At 37.4% G+C, this 26,224-nt stretch overlaps 2 protein-coding genes across 3 annotated transcripts in view; one reads left to right on the top strand and one right to left on the bottom strand.

The window, feature by feature from the left end:
- Window positions 1–26,224, top strand: part of LOC147843097 (uncharacterized) — a 552,330-nt gene that overhangs the window by 60,128 nt on the left and 465,978 nt on the right. The gene's annotated exons all lie outside the window — the stretch shown is intronic.
- Window positions 1–26,224, bottom strand: part of dnah2 (dynein, axonemal, heavy chain 2) — a 304,998-nt gene that overhangs the window by 185,343 nt on the left and 93,431 nt on the right. For both annotated transcript variants that reach the window (XR_015495540.1, XM_087260907.1), the window contains exons 21-27: window positions 25,485–25,685; window positions 24,520–24,676; window positions 24,170–24,344; window positions 20,549–20,712; window positions 20,162–20,323; window positions 16,673–16,776; window positions 9,906–10,062 (exon numbers count right to left, since the gene is read on the bottom strand). Coding sequence is in view for 1 of the 2 variants with exons in the window: in XM_087260907.1 (XP_087117033.1) it covers window positions 9,906–10,062; window positions 16,673–16,776; window positions 20,162–20,323; window positions 20,549–20,712; window positions 24,170–24,344; window positions 24,520–24,676; window positions 25,485–25,685 (1,120 nt within the window). In the remaining variant the exon portion in view is untranslated. The remainder of the gene's footprint in view (window positions 1–9,905; window positions 10,063–16,672; window positions 16,777–20,161; window positions 20,324–20,548; window positions 20,713–24,169; window positions 24,345–24,519; window positions 24,677–25,484; window positions 25,686–26,224) is intronic.

Genomic DNA, 26,224 nt, shown 5'->3' with positions numbered 1-26,224 from the left:
TTTGTTATTTTGAAGTGGAGAAAGTCTTACATGATCTGAAACTAATAAAAAATAGTGATGTCCTGTCTGTGATTGAGCTGATCCTTTTCATTTATCACGTTAAATCTGATCTCAAATCACACTGAATGATTAAATCATCAATTGGACTGATCAACAAGCAATCTGAGATCCTGTTTAATGATTCAAAGATTCAAATGATCCAGTAAAAGATTCAAACATTAAAGTGATTGACCTTATTCTTCAATGCGGAAGCATGCCTGTATTCATGATTGTTTTAGAACTTCTGATTAAGTCGTCTAAGGGAGAATGGAAGAAATGACTAGGAATAATAAACGATATAATACGATCAAACCAATTGCTCTATAAACAGTGTTCATAACTATACACAAAATTAGAATAAAATAAAAGGAATATATCAGTTTGCAACATCAAGCAGCGTATCAAGATTTTCATTGTCTAAAAATCAGTGGAAGTGAATGAGACCAGAGGTCTTCAGCCCAAAAAAATTCCAACGGCTGAAGAATAATGCCAATACAGTTAAAGCAAAGAAATCACAAAGTCAGACAAAAAAAGAGACAAAACCAGAAGATTCTCAAAGCTTGACTATGTATATAATCAATAACTCTAAGGTTTTAAAGCAGAATTTCAGGATTTTTTTAAAATTGTAAATAAATAAAAAAAAATAGGTCAAAACTGTCAGATTTCTATAAGGAAAATCTTTCGTAAAAAGGCAGAGAAAAGGTGGGTTGTTTAAGCTCACTATATGAAATCCTTGACTGTCCGATATTGTGCATTAAAGCAATAGTAATATAATGCAAATGAATGTCAAAGAATCTTCCTCACAGCACGTTACATACAAAACTAGAATAATGCGTAGCACTCTTGTTAAATTATTAAAATGTTTTACCCTGTTTTTATATTCTATGTTTATGTTTTGTCCACATATATTTGGTTGGTTTAGCTCATATATGTTTATTATTATTTTAATATTATATTTTGTTATATTTGTTATATTTACAGTATATAACATAATAAAAATATATATTTTTAAATATTTAACACACACACACACACACACACACACACGCACACACACGCACGCACTCCCCCCATTTCTGTTTAACGCACAGAAGATTTTTTTCAACACATTTCTAAACATAATAGTTTTATTAACTTATTTCTAATAACTGATTTGTTTTATCTTTGCCATGATGACAGTAAATAATATTTTACTAGATATTTTCCCAAGACATTTCTATAAAGCTTAAAGTGACATTTAAAGGCCTAACCAGGTTATTAGGTTAACTATGCAGGTTAGGGTAATTAGGCAAGTTATTGTATAATGATGGTTTGTTCTGTAGACAATCAGATAAAAATATAGCTTAAAGGGGCTAATAATTTTGATCCTAAAATGGGTTTTAAAAAAATTAAAAATTTTAAAAATACTGTGAAAATTTTCTGAATCTGTTAAACATATACAATGTTATTGGTAAGTTTAGCTATTTTCAGGCATTTGCACTCTGAAATTGTCATTAATAACTGGTAGTAGATATAGTTTTAATAATAAAACATTTTATTGCAAAGTAAAGAAACATTCCTAACACAGTACTTTATCAAGTACATTACAAATTAAGTAAATCTGTTTTTTTTTTTTAGATCTACAAAAGCACAAGCAAAATTAATACTTTTACCAGGGTTATCATTTATTAACAGTGCATTCCAAATGAGATATAAATCGCTCTCTGAAGGGCACTTCAGAGTGAAAACGATCATGGCCGCCATATTGAAGTGTTCCAAACCGAAGTGCTCATAACTGGCCACTTCGAAGGGCTCTTTGAAATAAAGGATTTTGAAAGGTGCAACTGATAGACACTTCAGTCGTCTTGTTAAGATACTTTAGAAATGCTTCCCAAAAACAGCTTTTTTGACTTCTACAACCTTCATCCCTTCTAAGCTGTCATTTTGGAGGGTAAACCCTTTGAAGTGATTAGGGCATAGGGATGAGTCCTTCCAAATGAAATGCAGTGTAAGTCTGTACTTTTACTCAAGTACCTGGTTTGTGTACTTCATCCACCATTGATTGTTAGGCATCACAGCAATGTGTGAACTCCGGCAACATTTCAGATATATTGAGCTGCCTAAGTAGACTTTCAAAAAAAATTGATTTGCTTCACAAATGTATTTAAAGATTCATACACTAGTTCTCTTTCAAAACTTATAGGCAGCACATCTAGAGTTACTGGGTATCATAGGTGAATTTAAAAATTCAAAGCATGACTTTAAAACATAGTGAGCTACCACAAGTTTTTTGGTATATATTTGGTTGTTTCTCCAAAACTAGTGAGCTGCCAATCACGGTGAAATTTTACTGTATCAACTCTCAGTTTGCAAATTTTCATGGACAAAATCCACACATTTTAAGGAGTCTGTGCAATTGGAAATGTCACTCGAGGCTGAAGTTTAAATCTGTTTTAATTAAAGGAACACTCCTTTAAAAAAAAAAAGGATTTTAGGACTGCCCTTGAGTTAAAGTAGTTGAGTTTACCAATTTTTAATCCATTGAGCCAACCTCTGGGTCTGGTGGGTACTTTTAACGGGTCTGGTAGGTACCTAAAGCTAAACACTTTTAGATTAGCTTAGCATAGATCATTCAATTGGCTTAGTATCTTGCTCGAAAATGATCAAAGAGTTGATAATTTTTCTATTTAAGAATGGACTCTTCTGTAGTTACATTGTGTACTAAGACTGACAGAAAACGGAAAGTTACTATCTTCTAAGTCAATATCGCTAGGAACTATACTCTCATTCTGGAGTAATAATCAAGGTACTTTGCTGCTATAACATGGCTGCAGCAGGGCAATGATATTATTCAGCACCTGAAAATAGTTGTGAATCGTCTCTCACAAATGTCTTCATGTTTGCAAGGCACAATCTAGAGTTACCGGCCATCATAGGTAGATTTAAAGATTCAAAGCATGACTTCAAATCATATTGAGCTACCACAACATGTTTTGTCTAAAATACTGATAAATTCACCAAGATGGTATTTTTTGGGTTTTTTCTACAAAACTAGTGAGCTGCCAATCTAAATGACCTTTTACTGTATTAACTTTCAGTTTGCAAATTTTCATAGACAAAATCCACACATTTTCTAGAGTCTGTGACCAAGTTTAAATCTATGTTGAATAAAGGAACGCTCCTCTTTTTTTTTTTTTAGGACTTTTTTAGGACTTCTCTAGAGTTAAAAAAGTTGATTTTACCATTTTTGAATCCATGGAGCTGGGTCTGGTGGGTACTTTTATCAGGTCTGGTTGGTACTAAAAGTTAAGCACTTTTAGCTTTGCTTAGTATAGATCATTCAATTGTATTAGCAACTTGCTCAAAAATGATCAAAGAGTTTTAAGACTGACAGAAAATGAAAATTTACTATTTTCTAAGTCAGTATGGCTAGGAACTATACTCTCGTTCTGGAGTAATAATCAAGGAACTTTGGCTGCAGCAGGGCAATAATATCATGCAGCACCTAAAAACAGTTGTGAATCGTCTCTCACAAATGTCTACATGGTTGCAAGGCACACTCCCTGTGCAAGCAGGTGGTCACAATGGTTATAATGAAGGATGTTAGTTGATTTTAAAGCGCTGCATAATTTCATTGCACCTTTCAAATGATCAATATCATCAAATGTCATTTTTAAGCATCAATGATGCTAATGGTCTAATCCAGGGGTCACCAATCCTGGTCCTGGAGGGCCGTTGTCCCTGCAGGGTTTAGCTCCATCTTGCCTCAACACACCTGCCTGGATGTTTCAAGTATACCTTGTAAGACTTTGATTAGCTTGTTCAGGTGTGTTTGATTAGGGTTGGAGATAAAATCTGCAGGACACCGGCCCTCCAGGAACAAGTTTGGTGACCACTGGTCTAATCCAATTCAAAGATCTATGCTAAGCTACATTGAAAGTGCTCCTGAAGTCAGACACAAAGATCGGCTGAATGAATTTAAGAAATAGTAATTGTAAAATAAAAACTGTTCAACTTAAAAAAAGAAAAGTGGATTGTTCTTTTAACAGATTGAACATGATCTCTGCATGATCTGATAGTAAACTAACCGATTGTTAAGTCGTGACGTATGGAATACTGTTTCTGGGTCCAAGCCGCTACTCATTTGAATTGAGAAAATATAATCATGCTTTCCACAACAGTCTCTGCATCACAAACACCAATATTTTAACAATTTTTTAAAAATTATCACTTTCTGGTTATGGAATATTAGGCATGGATATTGCGATGGTGATTTTCGAAAGTATTACAGTGCTTTGTCAATGTTTCTTATTATTTGTTGAGTCTTCCCACACAGCTTGATAGAGTGCTTGGACCCGGAAGCCACTTCATGTGACGTCACACTTAAAAAGCGGACAAGTCACTTTGCCCATTGACATTCACTATTTATTGTATAAGAACGAGTAACATGAAAATACAATTATTCTCAGTTTCAAAAATTCCCCCTTACAAAAAAAATTCAAAGATGGGGTCTTTCCAAAAACACCAGGCATGCACCATGCCAACGACGCTTCTCATTTACACTATCTGCTTTTCTCTTCTCTCTCTCTCTCTCTGCGGGTGACTTCTAGGTGAACCGCTCTGTGCTTTGGGGGTTATGAGGGTTTGCTCTCCCATTGCCGCTCTCGAACCAAAGCTGTGTTGTTGTAACCTCTGCAAGCACAGAGCAGAACGTCTGGGAATCTCCCTGGGCTGAAAGCGAGAAGAGAGGGGAGAAGGGAGAAGTGCAGCCTCCCACAGTCTGACAGCTGGACAGGGCAGCTCTCCTCTGCAGGGCCAGTAAAGGCTGCTCTGAAGGAAATTAAGCACAAGGCTCATTTCCCCTGTGGCCGGCACACATGACCCACGACTGCAGCCTGGGGACAGACGCCTCCAGCAGCACTGCGCTCGTACTGTACTGCACCATTACTGAACACAGTCCAGGAAATTTTCCCTTTTCAAGTCTAAAATAGGACTATAAACCAGTCGACTCTTAGGCCTGTTTCACACATCCTGCTTTTGAGGCACATAATGTAGCTTGTGCTTTTACTGTAAAGGCACTTTTGCTGCATAACAGCTCTATGTGGGAAATAAAGAGACTTCTGTTTTGTTTTTTTTATAGAGCACATTTCCTACAATAACCGTCGTAAATTATAATACAAATAATATAATGGATATCACTAGTGGCCCTTTGAGGATTATTACAATCTTGGTGGCCATGAAATCTAATTTACATGAGGAGGTGGAATGACATTTACTTCCAAATGGTAATTAATTTACGCTGAACCCAAAACATAGCAATAAACTGCTTAAAGCGTCTGGAGTCAATCAGTGGTGCTGAATAAAAATGTTTGGGAATTTGCATCAGGCCAGGCCCTTTTCAAACAATGGGGAAGTTATTTGTTCCAGTACTGCGTTTATTCATAAAATCTGATGTAAACACATTTACAAATAGTATATGTAAATACGATGCAGTTTAAAAGTTTGGTGTCAGTATGAATTTAAAATGCTCTTATAATGCACTTTATTTAGTTTTCTATTTGAATATATTTTAAAACATTATTTATTCCTTTGATATTAAAGCCGATTTTAATGACTCCAGTGTCTCAAGGAGTGATAGGAAGTTCAGATCATTGTCCTGACTCAGACCTTTTAGTCTCGTTCATTAAAATTTACAAATCTTTTTTAAAGTCATTTCATCCACTTTGCCAAAATAATATTAAAATGTTAGAAGCTTCCAAAACACATCTATAACAAGCTGAAACGCTGATCACACTACAAACAAGTCATAACTAGACTGCTGTAAGAAAGAGAAAATAATCCTTCATTGTTTACCTGCTTTTTTGTCCGATTAACTCTGATCACCTCATTTACCATGTCCTCAAATTTGAGTCGTTCGTTCACCTGACACTGACAGTTCCATATAAGCTTAACCAATGCATACAGTCTGAGCGGGAAACACCCAAAATTAGTTTACCTTTTGAGTCTTTTGGTAGTCGTTCGTTCATCATGTGACAGCATCTAAAGAGATGACTCAAAACCAAGAGATTAATGGATCAAATCTATTTCCAGCTCTAAATGTACATGATTAGCCTCTGTCTTTCACGTGATGAACGGACGACTCAAACTGAGGACTCGAGAGATGAACGAATCAAATCATTTTCTGGCTCTAAATGTATATGATTGGCTTCTGTCTTTCACATGATGAAAGAACGACTCTAACCTGATAGAGCAGTGGTTCCCAAAGCAGGTGTTGGGACCCCCTGGGGGGTCGTGGGACAATGACAGGGGGTCGCTTGGTGATTTAAAAAAAGTCAAATTTTTTAAAACTATTAGAATTATAATATTTTAACCATAACTTACAGAAGATAAAAATATTAGTTTTTAATAGTAAAAACAACAACATTCAAATGAAAAGTCATCAGCCTAAATTGTTTTACAGGATCGGTGTGGTATGCTAGACTAAGAACACAGCAATAGTGACAGCTTCAGCAGATTGATCTTACAGCACCAGGTTAAACTTTCTGACAACTTTATGGCAATCAAAGACATAAAAAAAACAAATACAGGCCACAACTGAACAATTTAGAATGATCTCTGATTGGCGTTCTCCAAAATTAGACCAAGAATAGACTTGTGAAAACATTGTGTCCAGCAGTCTCTTTAGCTGAGGTTAATAATAAACAAATTAATAAATGATTATAAAAATGATATGGTTGTAAGACTGTCGCAGTTTTTGTGTTGTCAATATGCTTGTGTTTATATAGGTCTAACGTTGTATGAGCAATGTTTGCATATGTATAAGCACCTAAGAGAAATTTGTGGTTCGCGAGTCACTGGCATTGTTATTTTAGGGGTCTCGGGCTGAAAAGTTTGGAAACCCCTTGTAATAGAGAAGCCAAAAATGAACTAATCTTCTCCTTCATCTGCAAAATTGTGCACATGCATGAATAAAAGAATGACTGCCCGAGAACAAACCGTCACTAGTCTTAAGTTTCATGTGTCTCAATGCTTCAAGTTTGAAGTGTCTCAAGTGTCTCAATGTTGAAAAAAAGTGCTGATTAATAATTTTGGTAAGTGCAATTTAATATTTTGTAATTGTAATTTTTACTGAAAAAACATTTTTCATTATTGCGGTATGATTTTATAACTCAGATTGTGTTATATTTCTAATTTAAATCGTTAACTTAAAAGCATGCTTGCACAAACTTGCACACAGCCAGACAAACCTTAACACCAAAACGCTTCTTTTCTTTCTGCTTCTGTTCCAAGCTACTAATGTTCCATGCTGCTGTAATATGTGAAAGCAGGCCTACGTTTTAAAATAAATACAAACCTGACCGTTAATATAAACAAAGAGCAGTGTGATAGCTTTGTACTCATGAACACTGTGGCCTTTAGATTCAGACTGTTTGGCTAATGCAAACACATCTGCACTGCTGCAGACTCTCAAACTGTGGCTCTCTCTCTGCTGAGATTCTCTACTGGGGCGCTCCGAATACCGGATGTCACTCTAAGGAGATCATCTTTGACCTTCCAAACCTGACCTCTGACCAAAATCCTCCTGACAGTGACTTTCCTTTTCTCTTTTACATACGGAACCTCTGAGGATCATATGCAGGAGCAGAGGGAAATGAACCTTGATGAACCTACAGTCCTTCGCTGAGACAAAAGAATAAAAAAAAGTGAATGAGGAAGATACTCTTAAGGGGCCATGAAATGAAAAAAAAAAACTTTGTTCTTCACATTTCACAATCGACTGCTTTGTGAATTATTCACAATGCTGCTGCTTTTTCAAAATATCTTTTACTGAACTGAATGTTTCTGAGGTGGACTAAAATTAAAGGGAAAGTTCACCCAAAAATTGACTATTTACTCACCCTCGAGTGCTTTCAAACCTTTCACTCACTCACTTTCCTTCAACTTTGTCCCTGCTTTATTAGGGGTCGACACAGTAAAATGAACCGGCAATTACTTTTGCATTTACATTTTTTTGCTTTTATGTGGCGGATAGCCTTTAAGCTTCAACCTAACACTGAGAGTACACTAACCGGTGAACCCCCAGTGCTAGGAAATGCCTCTACGCTCTCTCATTCACATACACACACATACAGGTACACTACAGACAATTTTAGTTTATCCAATTCACCTAAACCAAATGTCTGCGAACTGTGGGGGGAAACCCACGCAAACACAGGGAGAATGTGCAAACACATAGAAATGCCTTCTGGTCTAGCCGGGACTCAAACCAATGAAAAAAGTAAGCATGCTAGTCTTTCTGTCAGGTTGCTGTGGGTCTTGCAAGAGGTGGGACTTGCTGTCCTACACAATGACACACTAAACAAGATAAAATGATCAATTCTTGCATCCTGGAAGCCATTGTCATTCAACACAACACCCTACTTCAAACAGATCTTATCGGAAACGTGCTGATATTGTGTAATGTGAGCTCATAAGGTCTGAATGAACATTTCAGAATGTTTTCAAAAATGTTTCACCAAGGATCAAGGGCAATTCAGTTTCTCTTTATTAGACACCAATAAATTGCACTATATTTGGAACTGTATTCACTAGCCATTTAAAGAGCGATTTATGTCATGGTGCTATAACCCTCAGGGGTCGGAGGAGATTTTGAAGCCTCTTAAGATGCTTTGATACATTTGTGCTTATTTCATCTACGTATTACATAGTACTGGCAAATGTGTATTTTTTGTATTCTGCAGAAACTGTGCTACAATAATATGTGAGAAATACTGATATACATGCTTGCGTTTTTAGCGAAAAAAATTATGCATGATTAGTAAGTTTTGGAGAAAAAAATGTAGCTGAATAAAACTTCCAAATAATTCACACCTGGAGAAACAAAAGACCCCCCCACTGTCTAATGTTCACCCATTAAGGGCATTGTAAAGCAATATCCAGCTGCAAAATTAGTCCAAACTAGATGCTTGTTGTATTATTTGCTAATTTATGACCATGTAAACACTCTGGGTAAACAATATACAGTGCTCAGCATTTATAAGTACATCCCTCACAAATTAATCTTTTAATTCATATTTTTTATAGGAAGCTATACAATATTATGTGTGTGCATATACATTAGATTAGTCAGTACTAAGGCCAAATCTGGAGCTTATCTAACAAGTAACTTACAATAATGGTCCAACTAGTATTCACATTTATATGCAATAGAAAAATATTCAACACACATTTTAAAAAAGAGGAAAAATCAAGAGAAAAAAAAATGAAAGACTTAATTGAAATTTTGTAGTTTGTATTTTTCTTGCAATATTTTTCTTGAGTTTAATTGTTTTATCTTTCAATTTCTAAATATGTTTGGTGACTAAAATATTATTTTAATAAATATATCTGTTTAATAAATCTGTTTTGTTTAAATGCACCAACATACATTACCTATATTCACTGAGAAATGGATAGACATGAGAAAATGAATATGTTTGTGTTTTGTTTTTGTGTAGTTTCAGTGGATTTTATTGAAACTTAAAGGCACTGAAGTATTTTCCTTATTTTTACACACAAAAAAAGTAGACACCTAACATATTTGATTGATGTATTGCTCTTATCTGTACGATCAAAACTGAAAGTGTACTTTAAGTTCTTTTTGGCATTATTGGGAGAAGACACCTCAAACCACATATTTAAAAAACAAACAGGAACGTGTTATTTCTATTGAACAATATGCAATAATAACTCTAAGCTTTCCAAAAGGGGGAAAATGGTTCTTGTGGCTCTCACTTAAGCTCTTACTTAAGAATGAATTCTGCTTAGAATTGAATGTTCAATTGATTCAAATGAACTTAAATAGGAAAGCGAGAAAAGGGTATCGTATCATCTAAAGCATTTCATACCTGTTCTATGGAGAGCTCTTTGCTGGCCGCTCCTGAAATGTCACTGATACTCTCAGCATGGTGGTCCAGACCTAAAGCCACAATCTTCTCCAGAGTGAAGTCTGCACTACTCGGGTCAAACGTCTGCTGTACCTCTTGTCTTATTTGATTCCAGTGTCTAAAATAAACAGATCCACACAATCTTTTGAAGATACAATCTGACTGGTCAAGATGCTCTGACATTGACACATGAATCTGAGCTCGTATAAGATGGAAAAACCTTTTATCAAAGCCATTTGATCTAGTCCAAAACTTAATGAGCCACGTATGAGGCAGCATTTTAAGACATCAAAGATTGGATTTTCAAAAAGAAAGGCAAACTAATTATTGTGTGCTGCCTCCTAAGCTCATGTTGGCCGAATGCAGCTACAGTTAGCATGGTTCATTCATAAATAAGGCAAATCCAGAATGCATTGCACAGATGCATTAAACATTGCATTGCATTATACATTAAATAAAATTTGTTGTAATACTGAAATGCATTTAGTAATGAACATTATTTGTTTATTAGAGTTTCGCCAAGCTCTGGGTTTTGGGCAAGATAAAGCAGGCATTGAGTACAGTAAAGAACACATGATGCTGACTTTGAATGCAGCCGTCTATTTAGGCAGCAGGCTGTGAGGCAGATTAAGAGGTTATAATATGCCCCTTTACACAAGATTTAATTCCGTATAAGACGGTGTTCCAAAAAACCTATCTGTGAAGTTTCAGCTCATAATACTTCAAATTTTTAGTAATTACACCACGCAGTAAATGCCCCTTTTTTGGTTGCACGTCATACGAGTATTAAATTAAGATCTCTTTCAACTCAGCTGTCAAAAATACAAAAGCTTGTGTTAAAATAACATGGAAAATCTCATGTTAACATAATTTTTCTTTTATTTGTGAATGTAAACAGCTAGGAAAGAAATTGCAAGGAAAGAGGTGACAAGCTGGAACTGAGGACTGGCTGTCAAGGTGTGGGATTACAGCTGATCCTATAATAATAATAATAATAATAATAATAATAATAATGATGATGATGATGATGATGATGATGATGATGATAATAATAATAATAATAATAATAATTCCTTTCATTTATATAGTGCTTTTCTAGACATTCAAAGCACTTTACACAATGTGGTGGGTGGGGGGTATTGTCTCCTCATCCACCACTAGTGTAAGCATCTAACTTGATGCGATGGCAGCAATAATACGCCAGACTGCACACTACACCAGCTGATTGGTGGAGAGGAGACAGAGTGATGAAGCTAATTATGATATGGGGATGGTTAGCAGGCCATGATGGACAGATGGACAGACTAGACCCCTACTCTTTTTCGAAGGACAACCTGGGATTTTTAACGACTACATCAATATACAAGGGCGTTAGGACCCACATAGACCACAAGTTAAGTGCCCCCGTTGTCCTCCATAACACCACTTCAGGAAGCAACCTAGCTTTCTCATGTGGTCTCCCATCTAGGTACTGACTGGGCGCAGCCCTGCTTAGCATCAGTGGGCGACCATGTGAGAGTTGCAGAGAGCTAGCTGCCGGAAGAGTAGAATCCTAGAACAGTATTCGACACCAAACCTTGGTCATTGATGATTATTAGCTGGACTTAATGGCAGAGCCTAGGTCACCAGCTACAGAAGGGGATACCTAAAAGTCTTGGGTGTTCCTAAAATGTGTCTGAAGTTTCAGTTCAAAATACTTCAAATTTCAGTTTTTAGAATACACTGTAAATGCCTCTTTTCGGGTGTAAGCAAAGGTTGCATGATATGAAAGTATTAAAATTAGGTTCTCTTTCACCTCAGTTACCAAGAACACAAAAGCTTAAGTTAAAATCACATAAAAACACTCATATTAACATATTGTAATATTCATTCATTCTTTCATTCATTTTCTTGTCGGTTTAGTCCCTTTATTAATCAGGGGTCGCCACAGCGGAATGAACCACCAACTTATCCAACAAGTTTTTACGCAGCGGATGCCTTCCAGCCGCAACCCATCTATGGGAAAAATCCACACACACATTCACACACACACTCATACACTACGGAAAATTTAGCCTAGCCAATTCACCTGTACCCCATGTCTTTGGACTGTGGGGGAAACCGGAGCACCCAGAGGAAACCCACGCGAAGGCAAGGAGAACATGCAAACTCCACACAGAAATGCCAACTGAGCCAAGGTTTGAACCAGCAATCCAGCGACCTTCATACTGTGAGGCAACAGCACTAACTACTGCGCCACTGCCTCGCCCCATATTGTAATATGTGAATGTAAACAGCTAGGGATGAAATCGCATGTCTAACAACTAGGGCTTACCCCCGTTTGCATTGCTTAAGTGGGATATATATTAATACTTTTATATACTGTGAATCAATTACTTCATATATTGAATCATACTTTGAAATGTGTACATTCCTAAAATGAAACAGAAGCCTATGAGTGAGGTATTAGAAAACGAGTTCCTTGGCAATATGCTTTGTAACTTTGCATATCTTTTTTCATGCTCAAACAGCATCATTAGGCACCAAAGTAAGCTGAATGAGTAAAAAAGCATAAAAAGGACCTCTTTAATAACTTTTAGAACCGAACCATTGTGTAGGCCTGCAGGAGAAATGAGGTTGCTGATTTATTAATAAAAAAAACCCTAATGATATGAAGCTGAATTTGAATGAACAGAGAATGTGTGCAACTCAAAGTATTTAAAGAGCTGTAGAAAGACAGTCCACTTTGCTGTTTAGTCACAAAAGATTGGTTATGTTGTCGGTCAGATTTTGTCATAATAAACAGGTGTGACGGCCAATGACAGTGCAAGGATTGAATTCTCTCATGAGAGATCCTGCAGCCATAATGCACAGCTTGTTGTCTTCTTCTGAAATCCACAGAGAGCGCCAGTACATCTGATCCACAAAACGAAAACAAAAAAAGAGAGCTTTTTCAAAAAAACATCTTGCCAATTGCTGGCCCCTCTGAGATCGGGCCCAAGCATTCTGGGATGTGATCTCTCCTACAAGTGCCTGTTTTTCTTAGTCTCGCGTTCTAGCGGTCATGGACTTCTGAGGCTGGAACCCTGTTTATTTTCATCTGCTTCCCTGATGTGCTGCGCCGGCCAGCGGGAGACGCTAACAGGGATCTTTCAGAGGGTTACATCAGTGTGATTAGCCGGCTGTCATCAGGGGAACGTGAGGCCTGTCTATGCCGTTTCCGCCAGGGCTGTTGTAGCACGTTTGATTGGGGCCGATGGGCTGTTGTTTTGGGAATGCCACATCCAATCAGATGGCTTAGGGAGCGAATGACAGGGCAGAAGAAAAACGCAGAACGGAAAACGCTGTGTTTCTCTCTGCAGGGATGGCGCCGGAGTGCATGAACGCTCTGCGTGATAGAAAGGAGAGAGGTGACGAGCTGGAACTGAGGGCTGGCTGTCAAGGTGTGGGATTACAGCTGATCCTAGAACAGTAATCGGCACCAAACCTTGGCCGTTGATGATTATCAGCTGAACTTCACAGCAGAGCCCAGGTCACCAGCTACAGAGGGCCATATCTCGAACAGACACAAGTTACAAAGACGGGTTGTCCACTGAAGAGGCAACATGAAAGATGACAGTGTCATTTTGTCAGGAACCACTCTTGATAAGGAGGATTAGTGGGAGAATGACACTTCATTATGCTGAGGACATTGGTGTGTGTGCGAGTGTGTGTGTGTGTGTGTGTGTGTGTGTGTGGTCCAGGATAAAATGTCTCCACAAGGATAAAGGATAGTTAAAGCCCGAAATATTATACTATATAGAATTCTTATGTCAATGGTGTGTCTTCATAAAATGCAAAAACCCAGTGTGTGTGGGAAACAAATATCCACAAAAGAGTAAACTATTTAATAGAAATATTTAGTGAAGATTCATAAACTAATTTCGAGAGGAGAACATGCTTTGATTGAGCACTGCTGGCCTCTCAACTGTAATCAGCAATAATCCAATCAGAATGATCCTAGCTTACTATAAATGGATCATTTTCTTCTTACTGCTTCTTTTTGAATCTTCGTTTTGGAAGAATTCCCCCACTCCACCCCATCTTTTCCTTTTCCCCTCTTTTCTAAAGGGGGAGCTATCGAGACCTACCTGATCTCGGATACCCTGAAATGCTTATTGACCGGGCTGGAGACCTGGGCTCTAATATCTCTGAGCTCAGGGTTCTCTCCCGGGAGAGCATGCCAAACCTGCTATAAATGCTAAGCATATCTAAGTGGGAACTCTTGAATTAAAATAATATTGTAATATATATATATATATATTCAATTGAAAAAAGAAAAACCAACACTGAAATAACTTGAAACTGAAAAATGTAATGATTAATTAAAAAAATAAACAAACAAAAATCAGATATTGCTTTCGAATTATGGTTCAACAGAAACACTAAAAGGCAAGTAAATGAAACTGGACTGGACCAAATTGAAGGGTACAAAAATTGTTATAAAATCTGTATTTTATTGACAAAATACTGCACTACCTTAAATCTCTACATCACTATGTGAAAATATTTACTTAATGCAGCCTGACAGTTCTTTGTACCTCACTTTTTATGATCTAAATTTATTTGTTCTTCAAACAAGTTTGTGAATCAGATTAGAATAAAATCTTTTGTAGCATTTTTGTAAACTTTTAAAAACTTTTGTAGACTATACTGACAATATTATCACCTTTATTAATGTCCTTTAAAAAAGTTTTTAATGGTAGTATGCCAGTTTATGATTCTGATTCATTAAATAATTAACCACAAAAAACTTGTAGCACAAATATTTTTTAATTATCATCTTATAATTAAAAATAAAATTAAATATAAGAAATAATTTTAAATGTATTATTGTGGTTTTATTTTAAATGTATTATTGTGGTTTTATTTTAAATTTATTATTGTGTTTTGGTTTTAAAGATTTGTGGTTAGTGGTTATTTGGCCTGCAATCATAGAAGAACAGATTTAAGATCTATACAGAACCTATAAAGAACAGAAACACCAAAAGGCAAACTAATGAAACTGGATGGTATAAAAAAATTTGTCCACATCTGTATTTTATGTACAAAATTATGCCACACTAAATATCTACATCACTATGTGAAAATATTTACATACTGCAGTCTGACAGTCCATTCTTTGTACCTCCCTTTAATGATCTAAGGTGATTTTTTTTTTTTTTTTTGTGAATCAGATTAAAAACAAGTTTGTGAATCAGATTAAAATATACATTTATTTGAGATTACTGCTTGTGCTCATGTTTACTGTAAAGGACAGATCTATTGATCCTCGAAATCATGATCAGCAATGCAGAGAATGCAGGCTGTCAGCAAGACAGCAGCTTAATGACATCATCTGATTAATATACAATTAGCAGCCATGGTAGCAAAATTATACAAAAGTTTCAGTATATAAAACAGTTTGCTAATTGATACGCAATAACTGTCCACATTTGTTGTAGGCTATTTGTACAGGCTTTACACTTTTATGTGTAAAAACTATAGTATTTAGCAATTATTGTAGTTTTACTTTTAGAGCAGATTTTCTATGTGACAGTATTCAAGTTTCTTAATCTTTTAAAAGTTGCTGTTTAAATTAATTTAGCATCAAAAAGCAATTTAATATCTGAGTATTGGTCTGCATCTCCTGTTGCATCGAATCACCATCAACATTACATGTGCATGACTGTAAAATGTTGTGTTTCTACTCTTTGAACCCTTTGAAAAGGTTCCAACACCCATCAGTTTTCCATCTTTATTTTGGAGTGTAGATTACACATTTTTTAAAAAGCAAACCAAAAATTAAGGTGACATCAGATTTAATATTCACTTGTGTCGATTTTTTTGTGCTTAGTCAATAAAAAAATGAATGGACAACTATGTGGCGCTCTGATTTTGTGGTAGCTACAGCATTGAGTGGCAATGTTTGTGCCATCAGAGAAAACAGTTTGTTGCAGAATTAGTACTTTTAGGTAGGGTTAGGTTAAAGGGACATTTCAATTCTTCGCACTTAGCAGATGATTGATACTAAAGTGTGTTTGGCATGCTGTTCTGGGAAAGAGCAATGAGCTCAGAAGATCCTTGAGCCTGGAGCTTCCTCCCGTTTCATCAGCAGAAAGAGATGTTTGAGCTTAGGTAGGTCTCGAGAGCTCCCCTGAATTTATTCGCTCAGCCTATTCCTTAATTATTAGGGGTTACCACGGTGGAATGAACCGCCAACTGTACCATTAATGGTTATGCGGTGAATGCCCAGTACTAAAATACTCAAGTACTGGGCCAATTTAGTTTATTCAATTAACTCATACTGCATGTCTTTGGACTGTGGGAGGAAACTTGAGTACCAAGGGGAAACCCACGCGAGCGGGGGGAGAACATGTAAACTCCACACAGAAATGCCAACTGGCCCAGCCAGGACTCAAACCAGCGATCTTCTTGCTGTGAGGCGACAGGGCTAACCACTGAGCCACCATGTCCTGGATAAATCAAGGAAAGAGAAAAATTCTTCGAAACAAGATGACTGAGTTAAGGAAATCTGGTTATTTATGTGTGGTTGGATTCGTCTGATCATATGACCAGCTGTGGTCAATCATAAGCCTGTGATCCTCTCGAAATTAGTTTATAAATAAACATTACAAAGTAAGCTTTCTACAGTATGAACAATATTATAATATAATATAAAGAGTCCTAATAGACATAATAAAGTATGTATGTGTGTGTGAGCCCCCCACCTCTCTCTCAAGGCTGAATTCCTAAGATCTGTGATCAGTGGGATGATCTTCTTAAACTGCTCAATCCTGCTCTTAGAGGAGTCCACAATCTCCCAGTGTTTGTCCTGTAAGAACACATACACACATAACCATTATTTTGTAATTGTCAAGATCCCACTGCAGGCTGAATTTGTAAACTGCTGAGTGTTGTGTTGTGTTGTTATGGAATGATCCCCTGTCAGTGGAAGAGCACCCGAAGGGTCTGAATCAAGCAGGTGTTTCTAATCTGCTTAAAGCTAAATGTCAGGATAATGAGAAGCCGGTGAGAAAGAGAGCTAAATTAGCTTTAAAGGGTAATTAGCTACACAAAAGAGCTTTTATCACAGTTACAAAGAGAAAGGAAGGAATGAGAGTCTCTGCTGGACCCTAATGAAGCAGCACCAGTGTGTGTGTGTGTGTGTGTGTGAGTACAGTAAAGATGAGTGAGAGACATCATCATTGATGGTAGCTATAGTAAACGGAGCCCTGGTGGCTGCTAGTTTTTAATGTGAAGGTCTCTATAAGGTGTACAACCTGTGACACTTTAATCAATTAATAGTATAAGTATTAAAATCTTATGTTATTAAACATTTCTTTGCAGTACTCATGCATATTCTGATGACCTGAAAAGTAATGAAAGAATAAAATCATTCATCACTTTCAGTTACATTAGTGACTAAAAATGAATGAAACATGACTTTTCCTTTGTTTAATCAAATATAAAGAAAAAAGTATTACTGTGAAATAATTTACAATTTTAAAAAGCAGTTTACCAAATAAACATTTTGAAAAGTGGTAATACTTAACAATAAGGTTCCATTATTTAAAGTATTTGCTAAAGTGAACTGAACTAACAATGAACAATTCATTTATAACAGTGTTTCAAGAGTTCACACTTAGCTGATGATTTATAAAAGCTTGTTTGGCATGCTGTCCCTGGAGAGAGCCCCAAGCTCAAGGGCTCCTCGAGCCCGGGGCTTCCTCCCGTTGGCAGAGCAAGAGGGGAGCCTGAGCTCGGTGGATCTCAGAACTCCCCTGCTGCGGTAGCTAAGGGAACACAAGGGATTAGACAAAGCTTGGTTGTTATGTATGTTGAATGTCTTTGGATGGTGGGAGGAAACCGGAGAACCCGGGGAAAACCCACGCGGACACGGGGAGAACATACAAACTCCTCATAGAAACACCCACCGGTCCTGTGGAACCAGGGCTGGCAGTGTTCTTGCTGTGGGGCTCACAGTGCTAACCACTGGGCCGCCGTGCCGGCCAATCAGAGGTAAAGGAATAGGGGAGGAGGGGGGTTTCTTCCAAACGAAGATAAAGTGAACTGAAAACTGTGGCTATTTATAGTAGCTTAGGGCTCATATGATTGGAAGATAGTGATTACCAAATGCGGGACCGGCCGTGATAAATCACAAGCACGTGATCCTCTCGAAATTAGTTTACGAATAAACTTCACTTATTCGTCTTTTTTAATCTTGTAATTTTGATAACTCACATACTGTGAAAGCTGTATTTTAAACAGCCATTATTTCAGTATTCACTGTCACATGATCCTTCAGAACTCAATCTACTAATTTTGGACTTATTTAGCTGATTTTTGAGTTTAGTACTGTTGAAAGAAGTTACATAATATTTTTGAGGATGGAATGTGCTTCTCTTTTTCAACAATTTGCTTGAGAAGTATAGCAGTCAACTTAATAGTAATAAGGTAATAGTATTTATTAAAAATACTACTAGCATTCAGCAATAAAACTGTAACTTAAAACCAAAACTCAAACTAAATCTGAATGGTTGGATATAGTATCTAATGTACAAAATATGGAAATAATAATTTTTCATTAAAACTGGAAATGGACAGATACCCACAATAGGAGAAATAGATTGTGCTTATGCCGTTTAATTTTGTAAACTGATCTTTATACATATTTGTTAATATAAGGGCATATGTGACCAGTCAACTGTTCATTTAAGTTCCTTTTTCTTTTCATTTTTTTCTTCCTTAAATAAGAAATAAAAATAAAATATATAAAAAGAAAACAGTTATGTAGCTTAATATCTTTGTGGAAACCTTCTTTGATTAATAGAAAGTTCAGAATGTATTTGAAATATACAGTAAATGTAATTTTTTTTTAATAGTAGTGTATAAATTTGACTATAATTTATTGAAAAGTTTTCCACAAAAAAATCCTTTGAGGACAAAAAAACATTTTAAAATTAGAATCTTATAATTAAAAGAATAAATTAAATATAATTTAAATGTATTATTACTGTTTTATTTAATATTAAGTTTACCTTTATAATTTTAGTTTTATATTTTGATTGTACATACACCAATTGTACAATTTATTTGTACATACGCTAAAAGTTTTTTAATGTTTATTTGTGTAGTAATCATAGGAGAACTAATTTAAGATTTATACAGAACCTAAAGAGAACCTGTATTGGTTCTCCAGTGGTTCTTTGTGGTTAAGGTGCTATATCAATCAATCAATCAATCAATCAGCTTTTATTTATATAGCACTTTACTAAAAAAGCAGACAATGCAAAACAATACAACAATACAAATACAACAAACATTTAAACATAACGAAGTGTCAATGCTATGTATTAAAAGCCAATTTAAACAAGTGGGTCTTAAGCTTTATAAAATAGGCTTTATAAAGTGCCAGGTCAGTGATTGTACGAAGCTTAGTAGGAAGGGTATTCCAAAGTTTATGACCTGCCACTGCAACAGAGCGATCTGTCGGTATCTTAACCGAGGGACTTCAAGCTGAAGTTGGTCAGCAGATCGCAAACCTCTGCTGGGTTAGTGAATGTGCAAAATTTAGCACAAATAAGTAGGAGCAAGGCCATTGATGGCATTAACAACAAACATCAAAAGTTTAAAATCAATTCTAATACTTAACAGGGTCCCAGTGGAGGGAGTAGAGAATTGGTGTAATCTGTATATGGTGTACAAAATGGTTTATATAGCACTAAATACACATTATAGAAAAAAACAGCGCTATAATAGCACCTAAAGTGGTTCCCCTATTATTACAAGGCAAAGAACCACATTTAATGATACATAGCACCTACTTCATATAGTGCTATACTGTGCAGTGCCTAAACCACCTTAAAGAACTGCTGGAGAACCATTACATGTTCTTTATTGGTTTTATGTAGCATTAAAAGTAATTAAATTGGTTCTATTTAATGCTGCAGCACATAACTTCTGTCTCTTCTGGCACCCTGTTTAAAAAAATAAACTGCAAGTTACTTTTTTTTTTTTTGTAAATTTTTACACGGGTTGTACTTTGTACTGCTCATTTGTGTGGATGAATCGGTGAAACCCACATTCGTACAGATCTCTCAAATTATTTTCTGAAAATGGAACCGTTGTGCATTTGAATCTCCCATAATTGTCACACTGGCTCCTAAACTGAATAAGGTTGAGAGCATGAAGTACAGAATGTGTTTGAGCTAACTTGCCTTAAATGCTCGGCTGAGTTTGTGGAGTGTCTTGAACATTGTCTGGGCAGTGTTGTCCATGACCTCAGTCTGCAGAGAGGCCAAATGACCCCCTTTCCACTCGGCCCACAGATCCTCCCACTGTCGGGCAATCTCCCAGACCTGCTGCAGGTAATCCACATCCTACAAACACACACACTTATGAACACCATATCTAAGCATCATGGTGTACTGAACCACAAATGACCTTTCACTAACAATATTGTTCAATTTGCTGTCACGCAGGACCAGTAAATTGCCCTCAGCCAAAGAGCTCTCTGCGCTCTTTTGTGCTGCTATGCGTTCAATATGTCTATGAAGAACTGCAGAGAGAAAAGTTGCATTACTTTAACAGGAGTGAATAGGCACCTTCTCTAAAGCGAGGATGTCTTTAGAGGCTGGTTGTTCAATAGTGAAGATGTTGAGACCAGAGCATATGTTCTGCTCTTCTTCTTTAAGCGCCTCCAACTGGGCGCGCAGCTCTGACACCTGCTGCAGTGCAGAATGTGGGGTAACACTACTGCCAAACGGGCCTGCAAACACATACACACAAATAACAAAAACATACAAAAATGATTGCAATGATTACAATTAGGGATGCTCCGATCGATCAGTCGAAGATCGGTATCTGTCGATAATCACATTTAGTGTACTCGCTCAGTACTCACTATTGGTACTCGCCAATCTGGTCAAACTCATGAACCAATCACAGGTGTTTGTTTATGAATTTACAAGCAGAGAAAGATGCACGTGCACTCCCATATAATATACATAGCCTACAGCAGCCAAAACATGTAAGGTAAATAATGTGTGGAGGCTTATGTACATGCAGTGTTCAGACTGCATGAATTTTAAAGTAGTCGTGTCATGGATGTTTTCACACTGCATATCTATCTGGCGTAACGTTCTGTCGGTGCTGTGTTTACACTGTAGGATAGGAGAGTTCACACTGCATGACTTTAAAATAGGAAGAATCACAGACAACATTGTCCAAACTACGTCTCACAACCAAACAAATGCGAGAAGTGACTTGGAAACAACAGGAGGTCATGTAATATATCTTTCGTTGTTAACTACATAATGACAAAAGACTTTAGCTTTAGAAACTCACCTGGCTTATAGAAAGCTCACCTGGCTTTTAAGGAGAATTAACAATCTCTCCTCAACCTTTTTTTAACTTTTCGACCTGATTGTGTTATTGATCAGATGACAAGTCAAACAGACACAGTGCTCCTGCCAAATTTACACTAGTTTTTTGGGTCCAAATTAACTGAAAATGAGCGCTTTTAACTTCTCTCCCAGCCTCCCGCTGGCCTGCAGGTACCTGTACTAGTGAATGCTGCCCTCTCATTGGCTGTAGGTGATCGCGGATGTTATTTTCAATCAGAAAACATTTCACACGGCATGATTTAAATCGCAGACAGCTCCAGATATTTAGCATGCCAAATATCTCATGGGCATCTGTGACTCATCGGCAATTCTCTCATATCCCGTCCTTGATAGTACTCTATGAACTATGAAGGACACTCATGTGAACAAGCACCAATTTGCCTGTGATTTTAGGCATTTGTCTGTGATTTCACAAAACCTATAAGCGAGTCAAAATCAGGGCTAAAATCATGCAGTCTGAACTCAGCATTGAGCGACTGATGCGCTCGCATCACAACAGCTAAATTATATACAGATGTGGTACGACCTGCTTATACAGTCTATTGGTGCGACCCACATGAGTGCAACCAAAGTATTTACCGTGTTTTGCATTGCTGTGATGAGTGGATAATTGTAACTTTTATTACCAATTTTTATATCTGTGTTGTATTATATTCCATTTTCTATTGGCCATGATATGTCCACACCTAAATGGTTAATAGAGTTGAGTTTAAAAGATTATATGGAACATCCTTAATTCATTCTCTGAGGTAAGGAGAGATCTCCACTTAAGTTTCATCCTTGGAGTGAAAATGTGCTTAATGCATTTTAAATCTTGAAGCATTAGAATTGGTACTCATTGTTGGCCGATCACCATGACAAGGAATTGGTACTCGTATCAGCTGCAAAAATCCTGATCTGAGCATCCCTAATTGCAATCTAAAATTTCCATAAAGAGCAGCTTTTTACTTAAAAAAAAAATAAACCATCCAGATTGCCAGAAAGTTAGCAAAGTGAGCATGTTTCTCAGAATGTGCTATTAATGCGGTTTCACAGTTGGCAGGTCAGTAGGTCTCTTTCCTGAGCAGCGTGTGAGTTCTGGCCCGGACCCAGCTCCGCTCACAGGCCGGGACTCCCACAATTCACGTGAACTTGCGACAGATTTGATTTACGAGATATTTGATCTTTTGAAAAGCAACTCATTCATCTCAGGATGCCAACACACGATGCGTGTAGTAACACACACGAGTGTGCTCGCATAGACAACAGTAGTTGCTGTTATCTGCCCCAAAGGCCTCTGTGATATGTTTACAGGCACAAGTGTTTATGTCTGTCAGCGTTTATAATAGATTACATCAAACACTCTGTCTAAATCACACGACTACATCTCCGTCAATTACAAAAAAAAACACATTTACACAATTCTGCATTAAGGCGAGCCATTAAGCAGCGTGCGTAGATCCATCAGGGATCTCCAGTCAATATTTGCGTAAAGTCTGATTTACTGAAGCATTTAGCACACGCTGAAGTGCGTCGCTGGAGCAGAACGAATTTAGGAGCACGGGTGTTGAGAGGTTTGATGACGCCCGTTCTCTCGCTCCGTTGTGCCTGACTAAAACGTAAAGAAAATCTAATTAGCAAATGTTAAAATGTGCTAAATTTTTGATAAATCTGCCTTGGAGACTTCAGCCAATCATACATGTTTAATTGGCTCTGCTCTGCAAAATGCAATATCGTATTTTTCCACAGAAAGTCACACTGGGCCCGTGGAGAGCGGAAGATGAGATTTTGAAGGGGCACCTTGGCAGGGGCCAGTAGTATGTGTTTGGACTGAATGAGTGTGATATTATTGAAACCGTCTCTCTCTCTTGAATACAAATTTCTTCTCGCACAAAGCTGCTTCCTGGCCTCATTAACCTGAAGGAGCCCACTATTGTTTGCAGGAACAATCCAAACAATCCCAGCGTTCTCAACAAGTTGCAGCCACCACCCACGGTTGGAAATTCTGGGGTTGTGGGAAATAATAACGGTGAGTGCGGAGCGCGTTTGCCACGTGTTGACTTTCCCGTTAATCGGCTGCGCCAAAGCTCCAACTTTGTCTGAATCAAGGCTTTTGGATTCATACTGGGAGGAAAAGAACATAGAAGGAGAGACAAATGGCAGGAGATCAAACTGAAAAACAACAGACTTCACAGAGCCATCAACGATCACAGGGTAACGCAAACACAATGGAAACGAGATATGGAGCGAGTGAGCAAAGAGGTGCAGGAAAAGGGGAAGAATGAAAGAGGAGGGAAGGAAAAGTAGGACGAAAACTCTGTCCTCTTTGATACAGTTCAGCACAACGTGACTTTGTTCGTGAAAAGAGGTGGCAGCGTGAGTCAGAATAAAGAACTTTTCAATCCCGTTTTTAATAGAGCAGAGAATAAACAGCGCAGAGATGCTAACAGGAGGTGGGGGCTGGGCAGCGTTGTGGGACAATGAGAGAGAAAGAAAGACAAGCTGCGAGTGCAGTCAAGGGCAGGATGTCAGCGTGACGGTCACTTCTGCTGCAGGTGAGGCTTCATGGTGTTCTGAAACATTATCTCAAGGCTAATTGGTTGTGATGTGCCGTGGGGCATGCGGGAGGTTGATGGCTCTACCCAGCACTCTCCACTACCCCAAACACCCACAGTCCCAGAAAGCAAAGGCCTGCTGTGCCGTCCATGTTGCGAGCTGACCTACAGAAAAAGAGGCATGCTGGGATGCGAAGCTCACAGTGGGGTCTGTGAAACCTACAGACTGTGTCTGTGTGTGTGTGTTTCCATCCTATAACACTCAAACGTTAATGTGTGTGTTCACCGTTGCTACTGAAGCTCTGCAGGAAAGTCTGCGTCTTCTTCTGAAACTCCTCCGAGGACAGGATCAGCCCACTCTTCATCGTGTCTTTGTGTTTCTTTAACATGATGTCACTGTCAATCACAACCTGCTGGAACCACACCCACTCTGCATTCAGAGCCTCCAGCAACTCCAACACCTACAGAGACGGAAAGAAAGAGAGCAAATCTAAGAGTGCCAAGTGGAATAAAAGCATAGTCAAATATGGAATGGAGGCAAGAGATGAAAGAGTATATAGGAGACATTCTGACTGGATCACCTCAGGGAGAGTGTCTATGCGAGAGTGTGTGTGTGTGTGTGTGTACGACACTCACAGCGGGGTCGACAGCAACCTCGTATTTTGTAAGGATGGCATACTGCTCGTGGATCGGTGGAATTTGACTTTCGATCTTATTCAGATCTGCCTGCAGAGTTTCTAGAAGTTTTAAGCTCTCTCCCAAGTCTGTTAGAGTCTGAGGAGGCTGTGACAACCTGAAAAGACACACACAGACAATTACTACAGTGCTCAACATATATAAGTACACCCCTCACAAATCTCTCTTGTAAATTCATATTTTTAATAAGAAGCTATACCATATTATATTTGTACATATACATTAGATTAGTCAGTACTAAAGCCAAATCTGGAGCTTATCTAACAAAATAACTTACGATAATGATCCAAAAACTAGTACAGCCAAATTTATGTTATAGAAAAATATTAAATACAAATTTAAATAAGAGGAAAAATCAAAAGTATAAAACATACAGAAAAAAAAAAAATTAGTTGAAACTTGGTAGGTTGTAGTTTTTGCATTATTTTGCTTGAATTTAATGGTATTATCTATCAACTCCAATATGTTTGGTGACTAAAATATTATTTTAATAAATATATCTGTTTAATAAATCTGTTTTGTTTAAATGTATCAGAATACATTGCCTATATTCACAGAGAAATGGATAAAAATATTCAGCCCTAAATCATTAAGTCCGCCCCTGCTTCCAAGTCAATCGAATGATTTTTAACATTGTCAGACTGTTAGCTTAGCAGCATGCTAATGCCAAATTCTATTGGAATTAACAGAGCGGTTTGCAGAGTCTCTTGTGCTCTTCATGTGAGGGGTGTTAATTGGTGTGGCATGCATGAGTGACCATTAACAGGGTCGCTGCCCATGAAGAGCGTTTCAAATCGCTCGCTTATGAGGTATCATTTCAGTTAGGATACCAGCTGCTTATATGGACACCAGACAGTGAGGCAGGGTTTTGGAACAGAGCTTGAGTGGGTTTCACATACACTAACCTGACAGCATTTTCCTGCAGAAAGCTGTGCAGTTCTTTGAGTTTGGAGCTGGCCATAAGGCTGAGCAGCTGCGTGAACTTGCTCTGCCACTCGTTGCAATGTTGCAGCAGAGAAAATTTGAGCGGAGAACAATCCAGCAAAACAAACTGCACGCTTAACAGTGTCTCCTCCTTCTGGACGTTATTCGCCACCTCAGTGTATCTGTATGGAGATAAAGTGAGAGAGCATAAATTAAGTGGTTGATTCTCAGAAATCCAACCTTGAACTAGAACACAAAATGTTAAAAAAAATTATATTATTGTAAAAATAGAAGTTCTCAATCTAAAAACACAGTTGTTTTTAGGTTTTAAAAAGAAATGCACAAAAAAGGGCTGCCCTTGTACTAGTTTTCGGCTCGCAAACGAGTACATGCACCATAAATAAATAAATAAGGGAAAGGCAATAAGAAAAGGCAAAAGGCAATTTGACCCCCTATTCTAAGTGAAAGTTATATCCACATTCTATGGACTAGAATAAGTTAATAGTTAGTGCTTATCTGCTACTAATGAAGTGATCATATGGACAATTTAATCCCATGCTAAAGTGACTTCTAGTACCTAGCAAACCGATGTGATACAGACAGAAATATAGTTGGGACCCTTAAAACGTTTAGTTAACCATTAATTACTAGTGCTTTTGTTTTTAACTAATGCTTAATTGTGAACAAATCAACCATTAATTAATGCTTAATTAATGCATTA

Source organism: Danio rerio, chromosome 7 (genome assembly GCF_052040795.2).
Source record: "Danio rerio strain M-AB ecotype USA chromosome 7, GRCz13ab, whole genome shotgun sequence".
Lineage (NCBI taxonomy): Eukaryota > Metazoa > Chordata > Actinopteri > Cypriniformes > Danionidae > Danio > Danio rerio.
Note: the sequence above shows the minus strand (reverse complement) of the source record. Positions and strands in the feature narration are given on the sequence as shown.